Source organism: Acartia tonsa, chromosome 11, assembly GCF_053477335.1.
Source record: "Acartia tonsa isolate MP-2025a chromosome 11, ASM5347733v1, whole genome shotgun sequence".
NCBI lineage: Eukaryota > Metazoa > Arthropoda > Copepoda > Calanoida > Acartiidae > Acartia > Acartia tonsa.
Genome location: NC_137270.1, coordinates 37330991 through 37347314, shown reverse-complemented (window position 1 = coordinate 37347314; position 16324 = coordinate 37330991). Strand labels below are relative to the sequence as shown.

Here is a 16324-nt window from a genome sequence, read left to right as displayed (position 1 = left end):
TTTCTCGTATCGTATTATAAACGGCTTTCCGCGGATATAGAATGTACAATTATAAGATTAAAACTAGTTTTTTTAGCCCCGAGGTGCCGGAGGCACCGGCTAAAAAAACTGGTTTTAATCTTATGATTGTACATTTCTATATTCGTAGAAAACTGGATATAATACGATGCTAGACATAGTTTTTTCGTATGGATGAGAACCGGTTCCTATCCACCGGATTCGAATGAATACGAGAAAAGTAATTATTACGCTTATACAAATGTTTTCAACGTACAGTAAAATAAAAAAAAATATAAATTACATTTTTGTGAGCAAATTTTATCACAATATGTTTGTATGTTGTTTTTCGTGGAAATCTATCTATGATAGGATACAATACACGGTTTTCAGCGCGGCTCAGAACCGGTTTTAATCCAGCAGAAATAAATCAAATTCGGAGCCAAACTCATATAGTTTTTTTATCTTATTAAAAAGACAGCATTCCATGGATATCTAGATTAAAAGTTATAAGATTAAAACCAGAATTATTAGCCCTGAGGGCCCTGCGGATGTAAAACGGTTTCGAAGCCATATTGTAAAAAGCTTTGATTTACCTTTGGTCTGCCAGAATGTAAAACTTCGAACAGGTTACTCGTGGATTTAGGAACCTAAATGGAAATATGACAGAAAACATATATGTACGTAGAACAGTTAGGGAGTTGAATCCATTTTTATAGAAGCAGAAACATAATCTATGATTATGGTTTGGACCCTCTAAAACTATAATCTACCCTTCCACTTTCCCCTCTCTTGGTGAAGATATCTTCAACACCGATACGATTTTTGAAATGTAAGATTCCACTTTTGCCTCTCTTGGTAAAGATATCTTCAACGTCGATACGATTTTTGAAATGTAAGATTCCACTTTCAATAGAGGCGAAACTGGAATCATGGTTTACATTTTTAATATCTATGTTTCTGTAATCTTCCATTACTTTTTAACATCGACATAATAGAAATGTACCATACTATTTTAAAATTATGTCAATTGTGAAAAAAGCATAGATTTTATATATGATTTAAACATTGTTGTATATTCTTAACTAAATAAATAAAACATACAAAGAGCGTATATAAAAGATATTTTGTTTATTTTAAAAAAATATATTAAAAAGGGTATCAAATGAGTATTCAAAATTATTTTAAGAAAGTCGTTTATTAATTAATTCAATTGTATATATTTGTAATTTTTTTGTTCAATTTATTTCATCTTAATATTTCCCTAGTAATCTCTCACCGTGTAAGTAAGCACTAAGAGGTTAATTGCTTATTTAATTGTGAATTTTTGTGTTAAATTACTGATCAATTACTGAACAATTTGGTCTGATTTGTGAGTTAAAAGTGGATGGAGTAAATAAATTCTTAGACATTTATAGAAAAAGTTGCTTGTATCAGTTAAAGTGAAGAAAAAGAAGGAGGAGTAATAATTAATCCTTTCCTTCCTGTAAGCAGTTTATGACGAAAATTGAAGATTTGGCTGATATAATCCAAATAAGCAAAAATTATCATCAATTGCTTATACCAAATTTAACATAAAAAGGCATGATTTGGTATATAAGCCAAATAAGCAATAATTTTCATTGATTGCTTATAAGTAATTTTTTTTTTAAAAGTATGATTTTGTATATATATAAGTCAAATAATTTTCATTGATTACTTAGTAGGGGTGTCATGCTTAGTGGTAGCACACTGAGCTACAGTGGTGAGAGTTCAAGTTCAATTCTCCATATGTTGACTCTAATTTCTCATTCGCAACATTAATCATGCATCATCCCCTGGTTGTGTAAGAAGGGGATTATTGAGTAAGTTTGGATACCCAATAGTTACTTACTTAAAATCAAAACTACCCTTAACCCAAGCTCCTCTTTGGAGAGAGTCATTCATTACGGTGACTTAATTTGGGACATCTGCCATACTCGGCAAGGGTAAGGTAATAATGAGTAGATCTCATGAGATAGCAAGTCAAGTCATAATGTGCTTGAACATGGAGCTTGATAGTCCTATTTCTATGGAAAAGTGTCTCAGCCTACTCCAGATCAAAGCCATACAAAACTATGGCTAATCAATCAATCAATCAAATTGATTACTTATAAGTATTTTATCATAATATAGCATGATTTGGTATATGAGCCAAATAAGCAATAATTTTTATTGATTGATTATGAGTATTTTTTTTGTAAAATTACCATGATTTGGATATTAGCTAAAATTTTGGTTGATTGCTTGAAAATAATTTATCAACAAATGGCATGATTTGGTATATAAGCCTAATAAACAAAAACTTTCATTCATTTCTTATAAACAATTAATCAAAAATTTATATTTAATTTTTTTTGTACAAAATGAAAGAGCTAAATTTTCTTGCATTAGGGTGAGGGCAGGCTAAACCAGTATTTTTTTCAGTTTTTTAAAGAAAAAAAAAGGGAAAATATTTATATTTTCTAATAAAACCAAGACCATTAGACAGCTTACAGAAAAGACTATCAGGTTATCCTAGGACTTTAAGAAGTTGGATATAATTGGACTCAAAGTCGTTACCGATTAATACCCCACATGGGGGGCTAAACCAATAACGTTTTTTTCAACCTAAAAAAATCAATGAAAAACGGCCAAACAGCCAATCAAACATAATTAATCTTAATTAGGTTAGGTTAGAGGGATTATCCACAAAAATTTTCATAAGGATTGGACTATCCCTTCTATGTCAAAAATCATTTTTTTAAAGACATGAAATTTAATTTTTTTTGCAAAAATTTTCTTTTAAAAAAAATTTAAATTTTTTCATAAAAAAAACACTGTCCTACTCACTTTTTGGCCTAATTCTTAAAAAAACCATATTGAATTTTGGAAAACCTGAAAATTGACCTTAAAAATCAAATTTTTTCAAAATTACCTACAAATGCCCCACCACCAACTCTGGTCATTTTTGAAAAAAATATTAACTCTATTTTAAAGCTCTCAACCGATTTGGAAAGTATGGACAGTTCTTAGTTAAAAAGGTTTTTACGGATTAGTACTAGGTCTTACCTATTTTTGTGTAGGTCAATCTTTAACACCTACTGAAAAATTTTCAAAAAAAAAATTTTTTGTCCAACTTTGAGACCCTAAAAGTACCCTTAAAATTAAACTCACAAAATTTTTATTAATTTTATAACAAACAAATTTGCTTGTATTTTTTTCTGTCATTCAAAAGGAACATGGAGATAAAGGTCATTTTATGAAAGTAGGTCAATAATTACTGGATTAACTCCTTACTGGTCTATGCCCCCCCTCACCCTTACTTGGTTAGTAAGATCCCTCAGTGCACACACACTGACATTCACGCCACACAAGTGGACACCCTGTTACTTATACATAATTATGAAACTCATCATGCAATTTTAACTTGCTTTTCCTAAATATTTGGCTTTAAATTAAAATCCTTCGCTACCTTATATTGTAGACTATAGTGGTTGCGCCCCTAGTATCATGAAGCTCCGTTTTTAAATGGGTAGGCCGGGGGCACTTTTCTCCAAACAGTTTTTCCAAACTTTTTCCTTAACTGATTTTGAAATCTCATATCTTTTTATATTTTTACTAGGGTTGGGCCGGATATCCGGTGTGGCCGGATATCCGGCCGGATATCCGGCCATTTTCAATATCCGGCCGGATACCGGATATTTAAACTATCCGGCCGGATATCCAGCTCTATAATTTTTTATACTTTACACCAAAAATCTCTGCTTTTTAAAATTTTAAATGGCTATAATTTTCTTATTATTGAAGCTAGAAGAACATTTTTTCTGAATAAGTTCAACTTTATGTAAATTTATATAAGATTTCTGAAGAAATTTTTTTTACTACTTTAATATCTGGTAATTTGGCCGGTTATCCAGCCGGATATCCGGTAATTTGGCCGGATAACCGGATATTTGCCGGATATCCGGCGTTGGCCGGATATCCGGCCGGTTACCGGATATCCGGCATTTGAAATCAGCCGGATATCCGGTATCCGGTATACGGCCAAAAAAGTATCCGGCCCAACCCTAATTTTTACCATTTTGCTTTTTGTCAAACTTTTTATCAACTTTTTTACTAGACTTTTACAACATTTCTACACAATCCTTTCTTTCCTTTAATATACATTAACAGCCTTGAGAGTTATTTTTGTAGTTCAAATGGTGGGCCTGGGTTGGGTAGTTACATGTTTATGATAGAGTCAAATGCACATTTGTTTGCATTAATCATTTCAGATCTGTCTACTATTCTACTTGGTTAGCAAGAAGTTGGTCAACTCATTGGTCGACAAACGTTCATATCCTGCCTTACTCATTTAAAGTATAAAAAAATTTACAATCAAAATGGACAATGCAGCGTTCAAATAGGACCAAGAGACATTTAGAATCCATTGAGAACGAAATCCTAGCTGCTCCTACTTGGCAGATATTTAATTTCAAAGATTTAAGGTGAAAACACCAAATTCAACGAATATAGACGGCAATTCTACTTTGAATACAGGAAGATAAGATGTGTTTCTGTAAATTGTGCTCAGTATCCTTTTAGATACTTTTGTAACGCAAATAAAATCTTATTAATGTAAAATCAATGCAGCAGTTGTGATTTGACTTGATTTTGGTTAACTTGTCTTGTTTTTGTTTGATCTTAAACATTAAGGTATAGAATTCTTTACTTATTAAGAATAGAGAAACTTTAGAGACACCATCTCTAAATCAGCCAATAGAATAACTGCAGAAGAACAATCTGGCCAAGTTATTGGTAGAAATATGTAAAAAGTTTGACAGGAAAGAGATAAAATTTGCATTTCTTAAGACAAAGATAGCTTTTTAGAAATCATATGGTTGAAAAATTCCTTTGCTGTATTACTGGAATGATTCATAAATAACTAAAAATAAACAAAAGTGTTTATCTACTAGAATTTCTCTTTTGAGTTGATGGATTATAGGACCAGTTAGACCAAATCGATATCCTGTTTCAATTGTGCTAATATATGACTCTACAGGTTATCTGATTCTTGATTGTAGGATAAATATTTCTATAATTTTCTATATATTTCTAATAAACTGCTAAGGAACAAAATTGTAATTAATCTGTTTCTATTAAAATTTTTGAATTAAATTCATTAATAAATGGAATATTAAAGGAACCCTGCAAGAAATACCTCTCTTTAACTGCTGAAAGCCTGCCATAAGTAGACCCAATAAAAAAAATTTGAAGCCTCCAGCTTCAAAAACAAAATTAATAGCTTATCTTTGTCAAAAACTTAGACTGCCAGTAACTGATAACATTTTTACAATAAAAACACCCTCTTTTATAGTCAAAATGTCTTTTAAAAAATTAAGTTTAAATTGCGTTTGAAAGCGTAAAATCATAGCAGAAAAAAAATGAAACTAATGTAAGTAATACAGATGCTCAGCTTTAAACGGTTGTTTAGCGGACTTAGTGTGGACTCAGACTTCTGATTGGCTAGAAATCCTAAAGGCTAGCATTCTCAGGCTACATTACTCTCAATACAATGCAAATTAAACTGAATTTTTTTATATGATTTTGACTATAAAGAAAGGTGTTTTTATTTATCAGTTACTGGCATCCTAAGTTTCTGCCAAAAATAAGCTTATAATTTTCTGGGCGACGTATTTTAATAATGAAAATTTTATTATTAGCAATGAAAAACTTTCAAAATTTTCATTGTACTAAAAATATGATTTTGATATGTCTATAACTTTTTTGTTTTTGAAGCTGGAGGCTTCAATTTTTTTGTATTGGGTCTACTTGTGGCAGTCTTTCAGCAGTTAAAGCGGTTTATTTCTTGCATGGTTCCTTAAGGGTATTAATTTGCCTTTGCTACAAGTAACTTTTTCTTATTTAAAAATCTCTTCTATATTAAACTACTGTAAAGCTTTCCACTTAAAAACAAAAACAGTGTGGGAATATGAATCTTAATATATGGAGGTATAGATTCTTCTAAGTGTGTTCTACTATACTTTCACAAGACTTCAACTGGGATAATTATCCTGAAGCTGGTATGTTTGATGGCAATAAGCCCCAACCTACAGCATCTTTCAGTTCGTGTTCCAGATATGGTTGAATCAAACAGCAACTTTTGATTTATATTTGATCTAAGTAAGTAAAATTTTTTTGGATAGTGTCTGAATACAAAGCAATTTGATTGTTTCTGTTCTTCAGACACCCAGAAGTTCATTTCCCTGTCCTCAATGTTTGGTACCACAAATTCACTAAAGATCTCAATCATGTAAACATTGCCACAGCAGAGCAAAAGCAAGTCTTTTAGTTAAAGACCCCTATTCTAACATAGTTTTTTTTTCAAACGGTTTTCATGGTACAACTTTAAAGTTAAAGCTTTCTTTAATAAACATTTTCTAGGAGATACAGAAATTCATTCAGTAATAAAGCTGAGGTTTAAGTCAATTTGGCCAGCAATTTTTCTTTATTGCTGGTAACTTGGATAATGTATATATGTAATCATGCAATTTTACTAAAAGCTAGATGAACTTTTGGGTCTGTCAAAAGTTCTAATTTTTTTTCAAGCTAGCTATGCAAAATCTTCTACATGGATTTTATCCCATACTTTTTCTTCTTTGAAGCAAACAATGAAAATTATTGCTTATTTGACTTGCTATATACCAAATCATGCTATTTTTTGGTAACTTATTTATAAGCATTCAATCAAGATTACTGCTTATTTGGCTAATTAACAAAATCATGCTTTTTTTTTGGATAAATTACTTATAAAGGAAGAACGATGTCTATCTGTCTGTCCATCTGTCTCTTAAGATCTAGGTAACCACTGAACCGATTGGATTCTACTCTTCAGGGTATATACCTATTGGTCCTGTGGTGGTTTTAAGCTATTTTCTTGGGGGGTGGGACACCCCCAACCCCCCAAAAAATGAAAATTCCCCCCCCCCCCCAAAAAAAAAATAATTTCTTGGGAACACATTAGACAATGAGCAGCACCAGTAGTACTTTATTTTTTTACTAGCGGCTTCGCCCCTAGCCTCTAGGGGCTTCGCCCTATGAAGTAATGGGAAGTCAACCCTCCTAAATAGAAATATTCAAAAAAAATTATTCTTTGTTTAATTACTCTGTGGTAAAATTAAACCCAGCTTGTGCGTTTTATGCACAAAAATTTTAATTTGTACAAATTAAACCCAGGTTGTTTGCCGTATACACAAAAATTTCAATTCGTAAAAATTAAACCTAGGTTGTTCGCATACACAAAAATTAAAATAAAAAAAAAAATTATTTAAATTTTTTTTTGGGGGGGGAGGGAATCGTGGGGGCTTCGCCCCATGTTGCAGTGGGGTTCCCCCACCCCAATTACTGGTTTTTGTTTACAAAAATTTAAAAAAATTAAAAATTTTGGAAGTGGGGATTTTTTATTTTCAGGGGGGGTTGGGGTGTCCCACCCCCCAAGAAAATAGCTTAAAACCACCAGAGGACCACCAGGGTTGAGCCCAATTTGATCAACAGTTACTGAAAATTTACAAAAAATGTTAAAAAAAAATCTTTTGGGGGTGATTTTTTTTTATTTTTGGGGGGGTTGGGGGTGTCCCACCCCCTAGAAAATAGCCTAAAACCACCACAGGACCAGTAGGTATATTCCCTGAAGAGTAGAAACCGATCGGTTCAGTGGTTACCGAGATCTTAAGGGATGGACGGACAGATAGACGGACAGACGGACAAACATCAAGCTACTTTGTATTATAGATTATATCTTGGGGAAAAGCCACTAGGGGCTAGGGGCGAAACCGCTATTTACATATAAGCAATCAATGAAAATTATTATTTATTTAGCTTATATAACAAATTATGCTATTTTTGATAAATTACTTACAGGTAATCAATGAAAAACTTTGCTTATTTGGCTTATATCAGTCAAATCTTCATTTTTTTCATAAACTGCTTACAGGAAGAAAGGGATTAATTAGTACTCCTCCTCCTTTTTCTTCATTTCAACTTGTATAAGCCACTTTTACTATAAATGACTGAGTATTTAAAGTGTGCTACCTTTTTATATGTTTCATTATTATTTGGCCACAACTTGGTCAAAAATGCTCACAAATCAGACCTTTTTTGACCAACGATACTCAAATGGTTCCTTTACAAGCCCAATCAATCAGTTTTAGGATATCTTTATATTTCAAGGAAAATACCAAAAAAAGGCAAATTTGGGTGTTTCTTTGGTAATTTCCTCTTAGGATTTTTTTATCAAAATATTATTATGTTTGACAGGAAGGAAGGGAGGGGTGGGAGGGAGGGTAAGTGGAGACATAAGCCTCATTAGTCTAGCATGGCAACCAATGAACAGAATCACAGTTCTTCACCACAAGCACAAGCTTATTTATATAAAACTCCAACCAATGAGAGTCACACTCTCATTGGTTGAAGTGGATGGAGCGCTTGAAAAGGAGAGAGAGCAGAGACAAGGGATGTGAAAGGCAGAGAGTAGGGCACATATAGCACTTATAAATATTAATGAAGCACAGTTACGCTGTAAAGTTTACTGACACTTTCGCCGAGAAGTTTACCAACACATTTGCCGTGAGGCCCGGACCATGCTTCCAACAGTATGAATCAAGTCCTATTTAGGACATAAAAATATTTTCAAAATTGAGAAGTTCTGGCCACAGCACTCGAAATTTAAACTTTTTCCGCCTCCCCTTTTTCTTTCCCTTCACACTCAATCCCCCCTACTATTACCCTTGCCTCTGTATGTCTGGACAGCGCAAGGAAGGAAAGTTTAAAGAAAAGTATAGTTCACCAAGACTTTGCCTTAGATTGAATTCAGACTCTGTTGGGAGGGGGGGGGGGGGTGCCCAAATTTTCAAAATTGATAAAAAAAATTCCTAAGAGGATAATGCCATTTCCTTTTATATGCACTGATACCAAAAAATCAACAAAAAAATACTTATTTTTACTTTTCTCTCAGAAATAATAATTAGCCCAAAACGTAAAATAAAATCACGCATGGTATATTTATCTTTTCTTAGGCAAAGATTATTTTAAATGTGCATTTATTTCAAACTAATGAAAATTCAAACTGAAGTACAAAATAGAATACAGAAATTTTGCCTATCTATTTTGGCTTTCATTGTAGGTGGATTGAATTTATGTAAAGGTAATTCTTATCTCAGGATTCTTTAAAACTGTAAAAGTAGATTTGAATATATTTCATATAGCTTAATAAATTAGATTCAAAGGCCTTATAGATTTAATTAACTTTGGGATAATGGTAAAGGACAATGAAATATAAATTATCCTTGCCAAACTATTTCATTTTTATGTAAAAAGGTATGATAACCAATCTGCCATTGTCCTATCACTCTCAGATAAAGTTTAACTTTGGCCTATGTTATATGTTATAACACATACTTAAGACTTAAAACTTAATGTAATGAAAAGCTTTCACTTAAGCAAAGCTAACAAATAAAATTATGAAACATATCAGGGATCTAAAGAGATAAGACAATGGCCGATAAATTAATGCACATCCATAATGATGACGCACTAAATAACCCCTTATGTAGATTAAAATTAGTGGTTCAAACGTTTATAAACACAATGTAATCAACCAATCAAAGCCAACGAATAAGAAAACGTTATTGTAAAACTTTGTGTACTATTGTAATAAGCAGTCAATTGTCTCCTCGCTCTCTGGAGTAAGAAAGAATAAAATGTGATGGTAATCTACAATTCACTTTTCTGCCTGTCCGTCATTCTGTCCATGATTTTTTATGATTTTCCAGTATGGCTACGAAACCAATTATTATCCGCTGGATCAGACCCGTCTAATCCATACCTGAAACCATGTATTGTATTGTATTATAGACATTTTTCTACAAATATTAAAGTAAAAAGTTGTAATATGATCACCAGTTTTGTTAGACTGGGCCTTCGCCCCTTCAGGACTAACAAAACTGGAAAAACAGATGCAATAAACAACTAATCTTGGCTGTTTAGTTTTGACAATGCCAGTTTTATAAATCCAACAAATGTTTATAAAACTTTGGGTACTACTGAAATTTAAACCCTCCCTTATTTTGCTGAGAGTAAACATATTAAAAAGACATAGTTATAGAAACCTGCAAACCATAAGAGTGATTTTTTTAGACATACAGAATTCTACCAACCCTTTTTGTAGAAAACGTTGCTTAGAAGCATTAACATTTTGTATGTATCTTATCAATTTATATTGTTATAACTCTTAATATAAAAAGCTTCGTCAAATGTTTTAAATGGACGTTTAGGACTTTCTAATAACGATTACAGGGTGCTACTGTCCTTCTTATTCTGTCTTCTCATGTTATTATAGACAGAATTTATTTAATTTTTCGTCCATTTTTCCCTCCCTGTAGACAACTTTTATTGTACCCAGGGAGGTAGGGAACATTGGACTGAAATTACCTTCTTAGCTGGTCCAAAACCTCTAGGTACTTTAATTCAAGTTTATCGCCACCAGGGATCTAAAGGGATAAGACAATAGACGATAAGTAGATGTACATTCCCAAAAATACCCCTACTGTAATTTGCCATCAGTGGTTGAAACGTTTCGACGCTATACTAAATAAACTAACCAATTAAAATTCAGTAAAAGTCCCCAAAGATGTTAAGCAAACAAAAATGAAAACGTTATTATAAAACTTTGGGAACTAGCAGAGAGAGAGGTGGACAATGGACTGTTTATTATACTAGTCCCCAAAGTTTTATGATAATGTTTTCTTATTAGCTGACTTAATAACTTTGGGGACTTTTATTGGATTTTGAATGGTTAGGTTATTAAGTACTAGCGGCTTCGCCCCTAGCCTCTAGGGGCTTGGCTGATGAGGTAATTTTAAAAAAAAAAAAAAAAAAATAACAATAAACAAAAAAATGCTGGTGCTGCGCTCATAATTTATGGACAACACCAGAATTTTTTTTGGGGGGGGGGAATTTTCATTTTTTGGGGGGTTGAGATTGTCCCACCCCCCAAGAAAATAGCTTAAAACCACAACAGGACCAAAAGGTATATACCCTGAAGAGTAGAATCCAATCGGTTCAGTTGTTACCAAGATCTTAAGGGACAGACAGATCAATGCCGACGGACAGACAGATATCGTTCTACTTTGTATTATAGATAGTAGTGGTTAAACCAACCAATCAAAATTCAGTAAAAGTTCCTAAAGTTGTTAAGCCAACGAATAAGAAAATTTATGTTTTGAGATTTCTAATAAAAAATTTACTTTAAGATAAACATTTTCTGAAGCGAAAAATGACTTTAAAGTCGGAAATTTATTATTTAACAGGGAACATGCACAAATTTTTTTTTGCCATCTAACTCTTATAGGAGCCGAGATGATATGTGGGAGGGGGGGGGGGGCATTGACCAACTAAGGTCTGGAAATGGGCCTGATTGCTAAGTGTTAAAAACTTCAAACTAATAAAAATATAAAAAAAAATATCTAATATGTACCATTTCTACTATGTCGATTTAAATATATGATATGTTATCTTGAATGTATCATTACAGTTTTGTCTCTATTGAAAATAGAATGATACATTACTATTATGTCGATATAAATAAGGAAATCAATGTTTATGAATACGCTGATATGTTAACATGAATGTATGATTTCAGTTTCGCCTCTATTGAAAGTGGAATCTTACATTTCAAAAATCGTATCGGCGTTGAAGATATCTTCACCAAGAGAGGGGAAAGTGGAAGGGTAGATTACAGTTTTTCCTTCAAGCTTAGCATCCCTCACCTTCTTAGCTCCAGTTTTCGGAACCTCATCCATGGGAGAAAGAATGTCTTGAGCCTCCAACACATCGTTTCCATCCTCCTCTCCACATCCTTCGAATCCTTGCTAAGAATAGACACAATTTATTGGTGTTTTCCCTTAAAGTGCCTTTTTTAGCAAAGACCCACCATCTACTTATTTTTTTTTAAATTAGGGGATGTAGTTTCTTAGGGGAAATTCTTTTATTACTTTATTTATTACTAGCGGCTTCGCCCCTAGCCTTTTTTTTGGGGGGGGGGGGGGCGGGGGTGTCCAACACCCCAAGAAAATAGCTTAAGACCATCACAGGACCAGTAGGTATATTCCCTAAGGAGTAGAGCCCAATCGGTTCAGTGGTTACTGAGATATTAGGCTTCAGACGGACAGACAGACATTCTACTTTGTATTAAAGATTTATTCATTTCTAGCAGCTACGCCCCTAGCATCTAGGGTATATCAAAGGCAGATAAATAGCCTTAAACCATATCAAGACTTTTTTATAAAAATAAAATAGCCTAAAACTAGGGTTGGGCCGGATATCCGGTGTGGCCGGATATCCGGCCATTTTCAATATCCGGCCGGATACCGGATATTGAAACTATCCGGCCGGATATCCGGCTCTTTAATTTTTTATACTTTACACCAAAAATCTCTGCTTTTTAAAATCTTAAATGGCTATAATTTTCTTATAATTGAAGCTAGAAGAACATTTTTTCTGAATAAGTTTAACTTTATGTAAATTTATATAAGATTTCTGAAGAAATTTTTTTTTTAATACTTTAATATCTGGTAATTTGGCCGGATATCCGGTAATTTGACCGGATAACCGGATATTTGCCGGATATCCGGCGTTTGCCGGATATCCGGCCGGTTACCGGATATCCGGCGTTTGAAATCAGCCGGATATCCGGTATCCGGCCAAAAAAGTATCCGGCCCAACCCTACCTAAAACCATCTTAGAACCTATAAGAAGCTTCACTGTAAAGGAGAACCATATTGGTTCAGCGGTTATCTAGATCCTTCGCTACAGACAAAAAAGCCCACTACTTTATATAATACTAGCGGCTGCTCCCCTAGCATCTAAGAGCTCTAAATTCGTAAGGATATGGAAGGGCAGAAAAATAGGTTAAAACCATACAAAGACTTAGTTATAAAAATAAAAAAAAATAGCCTAAAACCATCTCCGGGCCTACACGAAACTTCCCTCTAAGGGAGAACCATATCGGTTCAGTGGTTAGCGAGATCCTTTGCTACAGACAAAAAAAAGGTTAGTACTTTATATAATAGGATAGCGGCTTCGCCCCTAGCCTCTAGGGCCTTTACCCAAGAGGTTTGATCAAACCACTTTTTCGTAATTGATTTAAAGGAAAATTCTTTAAAAATTGTGGGGGGAGAATTTTTTTTTGGGGGGGGAGGTATCGACCCCACTATTTCAATTTTAGTTTTAAAAGAAATTTTTTTTTCGGGAGGTGGGGGTAATTTTGTTTTTTGGAGAGGTTGGGGGTGTCCCACCCCCAAGAAAATAGTTATAAACCTTTCCGGGACCTATGAGAAGCTACCCTGTCAAAGAGAACCCGATCGGTTGAGCGGTTAGCGAGATCCTTCGCTACAAACAAACAGACAGACAGACAAACAAACAGACAGACAGACAGACAAACAAACAGACAGACATCGTTCTACTTTGTATTATAGAGAAGATAATGTGCAGAGTAATAGGGCACCGCTAGTATTTGCCCCTCATAGTTAGGCCTAGGGGAAAAACTACCCAACACTCCTTATTTCTAATTATTTTTTTTTCAAAGTCGGGTTTTCATTGCTCAACGGGCACTTATTACCAAATTTTCACTTTCTGCCTGCTCATGTCTTTACGCAATTACCAATAAAGATTTGTTAAAATCAAGAATCATAAACCTTTCTTTATTTCTTTATTTTCTTTATTGGTTAAGAGAAGATTCATAAAAAATCAGTCGTCTATTTTAAATCACATTTCCCCCCATAACATTTCGGATTGACTGACAAACAAAGGGAATTATAGAGTAGTTTCGAAGATATTAGTTATTTGTTTAGTAACTTGACAAAAATTATGATATGCTGCAAAATAATCTAATTTCTGAATACATTATTTTGTTTAAAGTACTTGTCTTTAGATAATTGATTATTTCATTGATTTTAAAAATCGAAAAAAAATCCACGAAAAAAGTATTATTTTTGTAATACCTCAGCATCCATCCCTTCTTCTGTAGAGCCAGTCACTTCGTATTGGTTTATTCGGTTATAGGAACCTTTTCTTTCCTTAAAATAATTATATGCTAGCGGCTGTGCCTTTCAAAGTAAGAAAGGGGGATGGGGGATTCGACCCCACTCCATAAGCTTATATTTTAGGAAGAAGAAGAAGGTTTTTTGGGGGGTTTTGTTCGGTTTTTCATGAATTTTAGGGGAGTTGTAGTTTTTTGTAAGGTTTTTTTTGAGATATATGTTGTTTAGCGTTATATATTGAATATACTAAAAAAATTCTAGCAACCAATATACTATCGCCACGCCACCTTTATTACTAGTGCATTACAGCTGAGCTACGATGCTCCACAATGTGATTTTCCTTTAGTTCGTTCACTTAGTTGGAGGGGAGGGGATGGAGTAAAAGAGATGGATGGGGATATAGTTATTTTAGCAAGATTCAAGCATCACATCATAAGAATACATGAAAATCAGGGCAACATCCAAGTAATAATATATCAATAACTGACTAGATTTTACTTAAGAGTTTAAATAATATACTGAGAAATGATTTGTAATTCTTATTTTATCCAAATTGATGAGATTGTGTTATTGCTGCACTACTATTGAATTGTGTTAATTACGAAGCAGCTTACAGTGCCTAATAGATGTGACGTCATACAATACCAATGACCAATGATAGGCCATTTCATTTTACCAATTTACCAATGGTAAATTATAATGTACACTGGCCTATCATTGGTCATTTCTATTGAATGACGTCTTTCTTTTTATAATTTGCACTACGAGCTGCTTCTTAGATACAATTGTTACCTTTAAATCTTCAGATGACTTCATTCGGTGCCTGTCTTTTTATTCTGAAATTTATGCAAAAACTGCAATACAACTTTGTAATTTAGGCGTTAATTAAGTTTATGGTAGCGATGCAACTCTTACTCACTATCAGAATTACAAGTGACTACGCCCAGAGCAACTAGGGACTCTGTATTAAAAGGTGTAAAATTATGGCAAAAAATAGCCGAAAACCATCCAAAGGCATTAACCAAAAAAAACATAACACCATGGGAAGCTTAACTAAATAGTAGAACTCAATCAGTCCAGTAGTTATTGAAATCTTAATCTTCAGACTAAATAAACTACTTTATATATTAGGATATTTCTTCCGTCAGTTTTTTTTATATTTTAAGATACACTTTTTAAGAACTATTATAAGGAACTAAGGATACCAAAACAATTTTAAGGACTCAAGTTAAGGGTTCGTGTTTATTCGCGAGCTAAATTGCTTCCAGTTATCTTTTAAGTTTCACAACAATCATTTAAATAATTTCTTCTTTATATTCTATATCATATTAATTTAATAAACATTTAGAAATTGAATTCAAACACTTTACTTTAGTCAAAGTGCTCTTAATAATAACAAAAATGAAAAAAAATGAATGCTTCAAAACCTCAAAAAAGGATAATCTCAATTTTCCTTTTCATTGACGGTTTTCAAAACTTGCTTGCAATGTCTGTCGTGAATATTTTCCTTTCAATTACATGATGATGAATCCGCTTTTTTTAAAATTGTCATAAGATCTAAAAAATCTAATTTTTGCCCTATTTGTTTATAAAATCAGTATTGTTTTATAACATTAAACAATAAAATAATTTTAACTATATTTTAATAATCTTTCATACAATACGGCATAATCATTTTACATTAAATTAGAATATTGGTAGCAGAATAATAGCCTAAAACCCTCCCAAGATTTAATTTAAAAAGTTTATAGCATAAAACTATTCCGGACCTTTCTAGAGCTTCCCAAAATATAGAAATCATTCAGTTTCGCAAGATTGAAAAACACTTGACTTTTTTAGGAGCTATTTCTCTGGGGAGGGTTGTGATACCCTCCAACAAAACTTGTGTAAACCCTCCTATGAACAATGAGAAGCTTCACTGAAAATTATAACAATATACATAGGTTCAACAGCTAGATTCCTCAGTACACACAGACAGACATCCTTTTACTTTTATATAAGGATTTATTGAATGTTATTAATAAAGAATGAAACAATGAAATGACTTAATTTAAACAAGTATAGTACTAGTTTAAATGGTGCAGTATATTAATATAAATATATATATGTTTATGTATGTATATAATAATATTCAAAGTTTAGCTTTATCAATATAGTTTGGGTGGGAAAGCTGTGTTGTTCCCATAAAGAAAGGGAAAAGCAAATTAGTTATTAAAAAAAATATTAAGAGATATCTAAACTATTCTCATTAT

The 16324-nt window shown here is 32.9% G+C and overlaps 1 protein-coding gene across 1 annotated transcript in view; it reads right to left on the bottom strand.

Moving 5' to 3' along the window:
• Positions 1 to 14910, bottom strand: part of LOC145331941 (uncharacterized) — a 32000-nt gene extending 17090 nt beyond the window's left edge. Inside the window, exons 1-4 of the mRNA XM_080176816.1 lie at positions 14865 to 14910; positions 14034 to 14108; positions 11802 to 11903; positions 594 to 647 (exon numbers count right to left, since the gene is read on the bottom strand). Coding sequence (XP_080032942.1) covers positions 594 to 647; positions 11802 to 11903; positions 14034 to 14108; positions 14865 to 14888 — 255 coding nt within the window. The 5' untranslated portion in view covers positions 14889 to 14910. The remainder of the gene's footprint in view (positions 1 to 593; positions 648 to 11801; positions 11904 to 14033; positions 14109 to 14864) is intronic.
• Between the last annotated feature and the right edge of the window lie 1414 nt (positions 14911 to 16324).